Here is a 13,150-nt window from a genome sequence, read left to right on the forward strand (position 1 = left end):
AGATCATGGATTCATTCAGACCCTGCAAGTTTATGATGCACTCTTCTCCCCCTCCTCCTAGGCTCTCCCTGTTTAGCTGAGCACTTCTTGTATTTTCAGTATCTGAATGCCTCATGAACACAAACAGATTTATTCTCACTGTAGTGGCATGTTATCGATGTAGAGCTGAGCCATAGAAAAGCTAAGGAAATTTTCCAGAAGGACTTATGAGTTTGTATACACACACTTGCAGGTGCCCAAATGAAGACACCATACCCACCCTGACTTTCAGAAAGTGCTGAATGCCTCTGCCTGAAAACCTAGACCCCTCAAGGGTTTCTCAGGGTTGCTCAGATATTGAGATTCCTCAGATAAGTACTCAAGTCTGAAAACAATATTGAGCAAAGAGGTCTGAGGTCATATTGGCAGCCTGTGGCAGACTGCACGCCAGATCAATGGGCATTTACATGCTAAACTTCCACTGAAGATGAAGGTCAGTGAGAGCAAGGGACCTAACCAAACTTTGGGGACCTGGGCCTTCATTGCAGTGGTCCTGTCACCTATACTACTGCCCTATCATCTGGACCATCCTTCTCACACTGCAGCATAGCCTTATACCACAGGGAACCTGCAACTATGAGTTATGGTTGAAAAGAACTAAAAGCAGAGAGGGTTTTGTTGGTGTTAAAACTGAAGATGGACTTCAGCACATCTTGTCATCCCCAATGGGCAGCACATCCCAGCCAAGAGGCAGAATGCTGAAAATACTCCCCTGAACTGGGCTGGTGATGTGTAACACCCATTCATCTTCTGGTAGCTTTATTTTCTTTGAAAAATTCTCTCATCTCATTGAAGTACTAAAATGGGAAGCCAGTCAATTGGCAGATGAAGGGGTCAGAGCATGTTAAACTCCACACAACATCAGGCAGGTCTTCTATTTCTGTGTGGCAGCTCTGTCACGGGTTTGGTGTCTTAGGGACAAGACAAAGCATAAATGCCAGCACATTACCTCTGCCTATAGAGTCTGGCGAAACGTACGGTCCATCTGGCTGATTTATATTGGCAAAGGAGCCAATTCATATTTTCTATATATTTTGGCTTAACATCTTGATTGTGACATATAACCATGGCCAATTTCAGGCTGGAACCAAGCGAAAAGAAACAAAGCTGACCCAAAAAATATAAGGGAGAGGCCAAGAAAAACGGTGACTTTTAAGTCATTGAGAACACTGCCATCTCTAGGCACTGTGGGTGCTGCAAATACATACAAAAATTAACATAAGCCTGAGCAGAGTGCTGGTGCTATGAAGGGCACTGAAAATAAATAAGCCTTCCAGGAAAGGAGAGACACTCTATCACGTACTGAACTCTGCACGTTATGCCACAGGGAGGTAGAGAAGGTGTCACTCATGCAATCGAAGTCCCTGAGGGTCCCAGCAGAAAGCTAGGCATGGACTGTCATCCACAGCCAAAACAGACACCCATAGGAAAACAAGAGAAGAACAAGCCATAGAGCCAATGGATTGGGGAAGGGTACTCAAAAAGTCTGTCAATCTTCCAGCACCGTTAAGTGACTTAATTTTCTTTTAAGCCCTGCAATAGTCTAGTTGGCAGGACTGCCTTGCATGACAGCTATCCCACAAAGAAAAGCTCACGAAATCTGCTCCAGAGCAGACAAAGCTAATCGGTACATAGTGGCTTTAACTGATCTGGCACTGCTGAAATCCCTGGAAGTAGAGACATAATAAAGGCAAGGCGGCCACAAAGCCCCACGTATCAAACTGCTGTTAGCAGTGAGACTAAGGAATCATTCAGAGATTAACAGCAGGGGTGAGAGCCCTGCCCTGGCCAGCACATGCCTGAGGATATGGCAGGCTGAGCACGATTACTGCTCCTCTGAAGTGAGTCAGATATAACCTCCTGCCAACTAGCTCTTGGTGACAACTGAAGTCTATGTATTATCTGGCTCAGAGCCCAGTGACCAATAACCCTCAATTCAGAGACCAAGCTTAACCGAGGCCATTAAACCAACCAAAGCCCAGAGTATCAGTTAAACCTCTTTCCCTTGCATACCCTTTCCCTCTGCAGTCTACAAAGTGCAAGGGAGATGGGATTCTTGGGTTCTTGCCACCTTGTATACCAAAGTATCATTCAATTCCAAGAAAGAGGGAAAACTGAAACACATCATGAAATAGAGAGGTCACAGTCTAGAGAGATTTTAACCTTCCTGTCTCTGGACTGTGGCCTGCACATCTAACAAGACATGGACATTGTCCCTTCTGTGCTTGTGCCCCTTCTCTGCATAAAAAGCAGTTATGTTTTGTAACGTGACACATTCTCATTCAGCTGTCCCCCTCCATATGCCACTGTGCTTTCCTCCTGGCTCCCAGCCTCAGTACAGAAGAAACCAGAAAACTTTTAATCACCTCTAATAAGCAGGCGAAGACACTTCCACAGACAGAATCAGTTTAGCTCAAGCTAAAGTTGAAAGCAAATTCAAACACTCCTGGTGGCCACAGTTTTTAATCATAGGGTGATCTTCTGACCAGCTGTCTATTCTTCCCTCACAATGTCTAGGAAATTCTTATCATGGTATCAGGAGTCTGGCAGGAGGAAAATATGCTACCAAACTCCCTGACCATAAGCTCCTTATGGTCAGTGGCTTAGGCTCAAGACAGATTAACTTAAACCTGATAAATTCACTGCAAGAACTTCTGCTCCAAGATCCTAAAATCTTCACCAAAGTCAGCGGGGACCGTAATCAGAGGTCTAAGAGTTTTTGGTCTCCAGTTGACTATCCAGCTATCTACCCAGTATGACTGTAGTTCAGTCAAGTTCAGTTGTGACTATACTGTAGTTGTGTTTATTTTATTTTCCTTTCTCACATCATCACACATAAATACAGTTGGTCAGTGATGCCTGAAAGGCACTGACATGCAGAATGATGGCCTTGCACTTACTGTTACGCTTTGCCATACGCAGGAGCTTGCTATTTTTCATTCCAGTACACAGAGATGCCAGTTTTCTTAATAACATGCCAGCCTTCTTGGCTTGCATGTTATATTTCTTGGTTCAATTTTACTCATTTCTTTGTGAGTAGTAGAAGCTTCACAAATAAACGAAGCACTTGCCTGTGCTTTAAACACCAGACCGTACTCCTCCCACACTGCACTTAGCGAGGAATGAAAGAAGGAATAGTCCAAGCCACAGAAGGCTCAGTTTACCCTGCTACAGACAGATACATACAGCAACCTTTTCTATCAAGCCTACTCCACCACCACAAATGGATTCACTTCAGTGAAAAGCAGCATTTCTACCCTCATTCTCCTTGGTAAATTCTGCTGGGGGAGGATATGTTTATTGATGGTCAAATTTCTGTAGGAATGACCCTACTGATGGACCCTACTGTAGGCACTAGTTGAATCTTGCCTTTCCTCAGCCCCGGCCCATTGTCCATGCTGGTGCAATTGTTTCCTGAGGGAGGAAGGAGCTCAGAGTGTTTTCAGATGTACCTTTTTACCCATGCATATTTTATGGTCAACTTGTGATTACCTTTATGAAGATTGTTGGGGCTGTGAATAGATCAGGCCATCAGATCAGAAGCACTGAGGCTGGACCCAGAAGAATTATAGTTACGTTTGTCTGGAGCTGTATAATGTGGGTTTATCAAATGAGACAGGGCTATGTTAAGTATGTCTGTACTCTATGATGTTAATGATCCTTCTTCCATTAGTCCCCTGGCATATGGTCTTCTGCCTTAACGTACATAGTTTGTATTTTCCACGTCTTTATTTTACCTGGCTTGTCTAGTCTCATTACATTAGATAATCAACGGTCAACCATCTTGAACTGTGCTAAAACATGAAATGAGCACAGCATAAGTAGATGGTGACTGAAAAACTCCAGGATGAAATAACCACTGAAAGCTTTTGTAGCACAGGTATTCCTGAAGTAAACGGGAGATACTGATAAAGTTCTGGGACTTCCCCTCTCTGCTCTATGCAGAAACATAGACAAAAGTGCTCAGTGATTTCCAACCAGTTTAGTGCACTAGGGAAGTAAATATGTTCCACACGTCTCACTTTGAGCTTCACTGTTGTAGGATTATTAAACTACGCCTTTTTTCTCCTGTTTACATATTTTTACATGATATTTGTCAGGGAGTTATCTCAGCACCTATCACCTACTTGTGAAATTATCCTTGGTACAATCCTGAAAATGAATTATTATTTCAGTTTACACAAAATGACCTGAAGCCCCAAAATACCCAGCACATTTATCTATGGCAAAGTCAGGAACTTAATGCAAACTCCTCCAACCCAAGCCTTAGCCACCAACTATAGCTTCTTCCTGAGATGCTTCAGAGGCAACTTTTCTGTTGCTACAGCAACATGAGGTCCGAATTTATATTTCCCAATACAAAACCTGACAGGAAAACTATCTTATGAATAAAGGCTACACATCATGGCCCTTAATTTAATCAGGAGTTGTCATCAATTACATATCCTTTCAGGAGGCTGCCCTCAACCTCTTGCAGAACCTATTCTCGTGCAATCTTTCTTTGTTTTTCTAGTTAATTTGGACATGATGGCAGTGCTGCCCCAACAGGGACCATGCATAGCCTTCAGGAACTGGCCCTCTGGAATAGCAAAAGAGATTGTCTTACAGACCAAGAGGAAAATGGAAAGACACAGAGCTGAACCACACAGGGTTAAAAAAGGCAATGGCAGGAGTGGATTCCATTTGTTTTTCCTTTACACAACCCCTTCCAAGGCATAATCTCCTTGCTGCATTTCCTTCCTTTTCTTCCTCCTGTTTCTATATGCCCAGAGAGGTCACTAGAATAGTCACTGTTAGGAAGCAGCCTGGCTTAGTGGCTAAGCCATTGGATAAGGAATTCTAGGCTCTATCCCCAGCCCAGCCATGCGCCTGCTGCAAGACCTGGGCACCTCCTTTCAGTTCCCTGTAGCTTCATTTCCCTCACCTCTCCCCAGACACGCACATCTGGTTCCTTTATTTTCCTTGAAAGCTCATCTAGGCATAGGCTGTTCTTAACGAGGTTGCGCACAGGGCAGGTCAGTACAGTTGCAGGCTTGGATGCGGGTTTTAGGTATGCTTGCAGTATAAATGATAATGATCTAAAACCTGTCTGTGCAAAGGTAATGTTTTGAAGGAAGGAGTTTCACTCCACGAACGCAGGACTAGGGACCTGTAGGAGATCCTGGAAGTCTTTGAGAAATGAGGAAAGCTGAAGCAATGACTACTCCACAGATGAGGCCTTGAAGAACAATTCGCTCTTACACTTGGAAAGAGCATCTTTCCATTTCCCTCTGGTTTCATGCTTCTTCCTTTTAGCTTTTGTTTTAAAAATAAAGATGATGCCTTTTTTTTTTTTTTAATTAACTCCTCTGGCCTCCTCGCTTCTTTCTGTCTCTAGGTCATACTCATCTTGCCTTATGCTTATACCTTTCCTGACATCTACTTCTCTGTCTTTGTGGTTTGCTTTCTCCAATCCCTTCATTCAACCCTCTTAGATGCCTCCCCACCCCCATCATCTCCTCGCATTGTGCATGTGCATTAATGGGAGAGAAAGCAAAAATAAGACCCCACCCATTACAGTTCTTTCCACAATGCCCAGAAGGATCTGTGTTTGAGGCATGTTTTAAAGATCATTGTAAATCAGGAAGCAGCAAGGTGGAGTGAAGGGAAATTGGAAAAAGCTCTCAGCTTACGAATGTATAATGCAAGAACATGGGCCCTTGCTCCAGTTTAATCTTGCCAACAGTTACTAGACCAAGTTCTTTGAACAAAAAGTCATTATTATGACTAACTATTCTGTATTTATAGAGAATAGTGTTAGAAGACAAACAGTTCAAGCAGCTCCCTTGTGCTAGATGTTCTTTGCTTTTTCCTGTATGTGGTCTTTTATTCCAGCGTTAATTGCGGTTATAAATCATTCCCAACCTGCTTTGGAATGAGTTTACACAGACTTCGTGCTGTTGAAAACACAGTACATTTATACATACAAGATATAAAGCATTCAGCAGCTCCAGGGGTAAAAATATCATGTATCAGGAATCAAACCTACAGAAGATTTAAAAAGTAATTATCATTAAAATATTTCTCTGCCTGTTGCCTCAAATGGCTACAGCTACTTCTGCACCACGCAGAGGACACTGGAGTGGGCAAAGTGGTCACTGACAAGTGTCTTTGAGAGGCACTTGTGCCAGGAAAGGTTTTGTTTTCACAAAGGACGAGATCTGGAGATAAGAGAGTCTTGTTAAGACTGAACGGTGAACAGGATTGGGAAGGAACGTGGACACCTAACCCCTGTCTATGACCATCCAGGCCAGAAAGGATGAGGCCAAAAATGCTTGAAAGGGAGAAGAATGGCTTATATTGCTTTTTTTGCTGTGTTGGAATATATCAGCCCCACGAGGGGGAATGCTATTTGAACCACCCGGGGTGCACATTCCTCTGAGAGTCAGGGAACGTGGAGCCTTGGCTGGCAGGCAGTCCAGATGCCAGGCTGGGACAGAGCGACTCTCTCGCAGCCTTCCTACATTTCTGTCAGCTCTAGCAAAGGAGGGGATAAAAAAAAAAAAGAGCTTGTTAAATCTCATACAGCTTTCAGATCAAATTTTTATCCTGTTTCACTTTGGAAGTCTCTTGAACAAGCTCAGCGCTTCACAGCTGAGGCTGCAAATCTCCCAGGGAAGGTTCCTGTGTTTAATAAGCTGTTTTGACTGGAATTCAAAGCGAAAGTAAAGATTTCTGTTGGCCTAGCAATAGAAAATATGGTCCAGACCTGCAACCCCATATCTGACCAGACAAAAATGTGTACTGTGTTAAAAACTGGAGATTTCTCAGAAACATTGGCATTAGAATAGCTCTGGTTCCCCTGAAGTCAATAGCAAAAAGTCTCATCATCTCTAGTGGAAATACCTGTAACTAATTTTATTTGGACAGGTGCTGGAAGGTGGTGCCAGAACACCAACATAACAAACCTGTAAGTTATATAGTGGCTCAGCTACTGGGCAAAATAGCTTCCAGTTTACTCTTTTCAACCGTTCCACCACAAAATTAACCCCTGAAGTGCTTTGTATCCTAAGAGTGTACTGAATGCTGACAAGCAGGGAAGCACAGAGCAACTGAAATACTATTAGCATGAGCAATGCTTATAATTAGCTATAATAGGATGGAGCCATGATTCACATGATTCAGACTTTCTTGAATGACCTGGGCAAAATTTTGGTCGCTCCTGAGGACCCTGTCAGGGTTCCTTGGTGTCTTGTCTCCAAGGCCTTCAAGCACGAAACTGCACATCACCCTATTAACTGCACCAGAAATTCTGGAAACAGGGGATCAGGCCTTTCTACCACCACTGCAGTGAGACAGGTACTCGTACCACCTCCCTTGGTGTCCACACTTTCCATCCTAGGGCACACAGATACAAAAATAAATGCTGCATCAAGACAGTGGATGTCTCCAGAAGATTTCACTAAATGAAAAATGAAATTTAACCCCAGCAGAGACCCCTTCGCTCTGACAGGTCTTGTTTTCTTTAAGTTTTGTTTTTCTTCCTTTAACACAAATATGATCCATCATCTGCCCAAATTCAAACCTGAAGTAGACTTTCAAAAACTGCTCCCAGCTAACTGTGGTACTCAAATGGCACTCTGTCCTTTCCCTTCTATTCTTGTTAATGTCTCTATTCATCAAACTTTCCCTCACAATTAAATTCCCTTATTTGAAAGTTAAAGTGACAGAAATGAACAGCCCTGACTGAAGAAAGCATTAGTCCTCACATTTCTGCCAGCATGGATAGGAACATATATGCCCTTTGCAAGCTGGTAGGTCCACTATACAAGTTTCCAAAATCCACCTGTTTTGATTAGTATGGTTTGCATGCAGCAGGCCAGACACAGTAAAATATAGGGGTTTCATTTCCCCTTTGATTTCAGCACTTCTTTTCCACTAACTGCCCCATTTCCTGATTCATCTACATCAAAGTTAGCAAAATGAAAACACTCCTGGAAATCTACAAATCAGTAGATAAAATAACTGAGGTTGATCAGTTTGCTAAGATGAGAAGGCCTAGTTGCAATTTTCAAAGGACTGGATAGTATACATGCTTATTTTTACAGCAAACTCATCATTTATCCCAGGATTTCAAAACTCCTCATTAAAAAATCAGGTTTTTTAATTTTCCAGTAGGTATTACTACTAGCACTGGTTAGAAAATATGTTTTTCCCACCTTGGAACATAATGAGGGCAATAATTCAAATACAGAAAAATGTGCCCCAAAGTAGCTGAATTTAAATCTAGACTCTCACAGCTCCTGTGAAGCACCATGGTCTCCTCACTAGGGAAGCAAAGTACATCATCTGAAGCCAAGTCCTGCCAGAAATTTCAGACAATAGGGCAGAATCAGCCCAAAAGACAAGTAATTTTTAGCTCTTGTGTTGTTCTGCAGCAGCATTCAAAAAAGAAATATTCTGAGTTAAATGCAGTTCCTTAGTCTAAAGACAGGCAAAATTCTCTATTGAAAGCTTATATCTTCTGTGGTTTGGGTTTTTTTTCTTATCAAAGACCAGTCCTATTTCAAAAAAGATTCTGATAAAAACCTTCAGACAATTAGCTACATGTAATAACAGATAAAAAACTCACTTTATAATTAGGACAACTGAGACACAGAAATAAGTAGTGGTTATAGATTAACTTTGTGGTAGACCTGTGGGCTAAATCTCCAGCATTTACCCTGAACGGCCACCAGTGATCAGTTTGATCCTGATCTCTTGATTCCAAGTTTGGCATCAAAATAAATATTTTGGCCAGTGGAATTTACTTTCAGTTTCTCTCCATTCCTTCATAACATGACATTACCAAAACCAAGCAAACGAAAGGAATATAATCTAAATCTCCCTTAAATTCGAGTAACACAGGAGCAGCTTATATCTAAGTTAAACACAGTATAAAATGGAGTAAGTGGAATCAGAGTCTAGCAAAAGATGCAAAAGTAGAAAAACTACCAACACAATAAATTTTTCACAGGGTTATTTGGTTTTTGTATTGGAGATTGGGGAATATCAAGTTGCTAAGACAACGTCAATGCTCTGCTGGGGCAGCAATTCTTTCCCCGTGTGTTTGCGCAGTGCCTCGAACAAGGGAGTTCCTGTCTCAGCTGAAGTCTATAGTCATTAAAGCAATGGCAGTGCTAACAGTTGTGTACGACCATCTAGATAAAAAATGTATGTTCTTCAAAGGGCTCATAGTCTAAGTGAAGAACGCAAAGCATGGGAGGAAACAACTCTTATTTATACCATTTACAGGAGGAAGATGGAGGCCCAGAAATCTGAACAAGGTCACATACAGCCAAGAGCTGAATCAAGGTTTCCTCAGTCCCCATCTAACACTTCAAATGAAGGGCCATCTTCTCTCTCAAGGACAGAATCATAAACATAAAAGGCATGCCTTTGTTGCACTGACAAATCACCTGCCATCACATGGTTGTTTATCTCATAAAAACATTACTTCTTTCATAAAAGTGGGTTTCCTGATTAAATAATAGGACTAAATCATATCTTAGCTTGCATTGAATAATGACTGTATGAAACGTACAGCTCACGTCCTTTAAAAAAAATGTAGCTGAACTTCAAAATACTGGGCTTGAGTGATTCAATAACTAAAGGACAATTGCAGGACAATTGTTTCTGCAATGTCAGACAAGCTTTAATATAAATAAAAATACAGAATAAAGATTTCTACTACTTACCAGCACACTGATTGTTTTCATCCAACTGGTAACCAAATCGACAGATCAGAGGTCTTGTAACAGTAGGGTAGTTAGGAACAGGGCCTGGTGCTGGGGGCGGTGGATAAATATTTGAATAAGGATTCAGATATGGTGATCGATACACTGGGTTTGTTCGGGGTACACATAAATAGCCACCATTCTGGTTGACACACACCATATCTCCTCTGCAGGCCTCAGGAATAGTCCGACATTCATCAATATCTGGAAGGAAATTGCAAAAGTTAAATGAGTGATTGCTTCTTAATGGGACCTATCGAAAAAACAATTAACATATTTTTCTCAATGCTTTGATAAAAAATTTGATACTCTCTTTGAACAGAAAAGCTAATCCTTCCTTGTGGAGCCTCACATTGAAGTTAGATCATACTGGAACAGGAAACATCCCATATATTCAATGTATCCTGTGTTCTACTTGTTTTACTTCACTATTAGAGGGTAGAGGGAGAGGGGAAAGCCTGCTTTGTTATTCCATAATGTTCGGTTTAAACACTGATTTACACATGGCTGCAGCATGCTACCGCCTGTTCCTGCTAGAAGGTCTGTCCAAACCACAACATGCAGATCAGGATTTCAAACACTGGTGGTTTGGTTTGCCCAGCTGTGAAACTTGGATCCCGATTTGGAACTCCTGGGCTCCCTCCCACAGAAAAAGTTAGGGTTGTTCAGATCTAGGGACATGGTTCAGGCCTCTTTCTTGCTCTGATTGAGATAATTGCTGAATTAAATTTAGAAAGATACAAATGGTTTAGCCAAACTGAGCATTCCCCTGGTTCTCTGGGCACAGAAGCAGTAGGCTGCTATGACAGGGCAAGCAATCTGTTGCTGGTTTTTCCCTTATTGTTTGAGTGACTTCAATGCATGCAGAAGATGCTGCCCTGGAGACTGAATGCCGTAGATAAAAAGATGCTATAGGGCAAAGTGCATGTTTCCCTATGTTGCCTCAACAGTTTACTTTGAGTTTCAATACTGAGCAGTGGTAGACTTCATCTGAGCCTCCAGGTGGAGGCTGCCCACAAAGACAGTAAATACTGAGTTTGGAGGAGAAAGAGGAGGAGGGTGAACAACCCTTGTCATTTGGCAACTAGACTGAGCTCCCATCAAAATGCATCATTGCTATTTGAGAAGCACTGACAGCCAGTTAGTATCTCAACAATGTCAGAGATCAGTATATACTTGTGCTATGCAAACACACACACGCACATATTTATATATATGCATATATATTTTTGTATATACATATACACATACACAAACACACATATTTGTCACATAGCAAGAACTTTTCAACTAAAACATACTAACAGCAGCACAATGTTAACTCAATAAAGTCAGGATTTCTGAACCCCAATTTAAAAGTATTGATTTAATTAAAGTCTTACCTAAGCATTGCCCAGAGGCACGGTCCAGGTCAAACCCATTAGTGCATTGTTGCTAAAATGAGAAAACAAAGGACACTCAGTGACTGTGAAATGAGAGGGCTGCAGAGTCAAATGCTCATCTGGATTATTATGCTTAGTACAATTGTTCAGCACTATACAGTACACCAAAATAAAGTCCCTTCCCCAAAGGACAGTCAGCAAGGCATGAACCTGAGGCCGCAGCACATATGCCAGCCCCTTAACTCAGAAAGGAGTTCCCTCAGGTGGTGACAGAGTCAGGCTGTTCCTCTCCCAGCAGGAGAGGTAGTTCCTCTACCTATCCCATTGAGGGTAACCAATGCATAATGTGCGATGGGCTCCATACCAGTTGTTAACACAGAAGTTATATTCTTCTGTTTTGGGGTCTTGTTTTTGCCACAACATGGGGGGTCAGTTAAAAGGTACTAAGTACCTCTCTAACGGGCTCTAAAACTCCACAGACAGACCATTCAGTACATACGTCTCAACATGTTAGCCATCTGACTGAACTGAAGCCACAGTTAAAACATAAAAAGCTTAATAAAAGTAAGGCTTTTCGTTTATACCAAACTTTTTGATTTTTAGAGGATAAATCTTTAGAGGACACATGTTCTAGGCATGCAAGGTTACTGGAAGCCTTGTTCCTTCCTATCTTGTGGTGCTGGTCTTTATCAGGGCTGCAACCTTGAGTTTTCAGCACCTCATCAATGACCCTCAGCATTTCTAAACCAGTGAGAGTCCTGGTGACGATTCTGTCAAAGCTCATTAAAACGATTCCCTGCTCTCCTTAGTTTTTGACTGGGCCTCCAGCTATTTAGCAATGGGCCAAGCAGTTGACACAAGCACAGGATCCTGCCAGTAAATAGGTTATACTGAGGAATGTAAGCAAGAGATATCCAGAAAACAGGAACCACTGAAGTAACCAGAGGGCAGAGGGATGGAGTGTGTTCAAGATTCTTCCTTTTTTGTTGTTGCTAAATGATAAAGACACTTATTTTTGGACTTTGTGGAAGAAATCAGTGGAAGAGTAAAGTACTTGGTTCATGTTTGGAAAACTAGTAAGCTGTAGATGGGAGACAAGGGGTTAGAGGGATAAGTCAGTGGAAGTGGGCCATTGCAGGAACTAGGGAGGGGACATGAAGTGAAACACATGGAACTCTTTGGACTGCACCTGCCACTTGCACATATGAATACACAAAACCACTGCTAGAAGTGTCAAACAAGTATGAAGGAATTCTGCCTTCATTTATTTTGGCATTCCGAGATGTTTTGGTATCATGTTGTGGAAAGCCAAGATATTCTGATGGGAGAATGTATAATCAGCCTGATGTTTTAAAGAATGTACGTACTCTGCCTTGTGTTCTCTTTTCTGTGCGGTGGTGTATACACTACACCTAGGTTAGCAGGAAAAGTTAAGATAGTTTTTAACAAAATTATTTTCTTTTGGACAGTAAACGATGATTCAGAAGCACTGAAACTACTGTAGAACTGGTTCCAACAACTTTCTAGAACTTCATTCTAGAAAAGGTTCCAATATTGTCGAACTGACCAATTTCAATATCTTCAGAAAGAAGTCGTTGCTGTCATTTTGGTTTCAAGTTGCTTTTTGCTTAGACTTCAAAAATCAATTTATGGTACAAGATGTTTTTATAAAACTTGCAATGGAAACAATATTTTTTAAATTATAAAAACAAACCCTTAAAGACATCTCAAAAATTCTCCAGGGGCATGAAAAGCATTTCCCATACAGATCCAATGTTCACAAAAATATCAATAAGCATGCCATGTGCAGGAAATTTTCAATGTAATAGAAAAAAAACAACTACATTTCAGAGACTTTTGGCAAAGGTATTTAGAAACACAGCTCTGGACACTGAGTATTATCTGGATTATCAACTAGGAATCCAAACTTAACATGCTTTTGGGAACTGTTTTTCCTAATTTAAAGTCCACATG

The 13,150-nt window shown here is 41.5% G+C and overlaps 1 protein-coding gene across 1 annotated transcript in view; it reads right to left on the reverse strand.

The window, feature by feature from the left end:
* The window catches only part of FBLN5 (fibulin 5), a 48,474-nt gene that overhangs the window by 32,248 nt on the left and 3,076 nt on the right, over positions 1 to 13,150 (reverse strand). The window contains exons 3-4 of the mRNA XM_050897555.1: positions 11,177 to 11,228; positions 9,756 to 9,998 (exon numbers count right to left, since the gene is read on the reverse strand). Coding sequence (XP_050753512.1) covers positions 9,756 to 9,998; positions 11,177 to 11,228 — 295 coding nt within the window. The remainder of the gene's footprint in view (positions 1 to 9,755; positions 9,999 to 11,176; positions 11,229 to 13,150) is intronic.

Source organism: Gymnogyps californianus, chromosome 5 (genome assembly GCF_018139145.2).
Source record: "Gymnogyps californianus isolate 813 chromosome 5, ASM1813914v2, whole genome shotgun sequence".
Taxonomy (NCBI): Eukaryota; Metazoa; Chordata; class Aves; order Accipitriformes; family Cathartidae; genus Gymnogyps; species Gymnogyps californianus.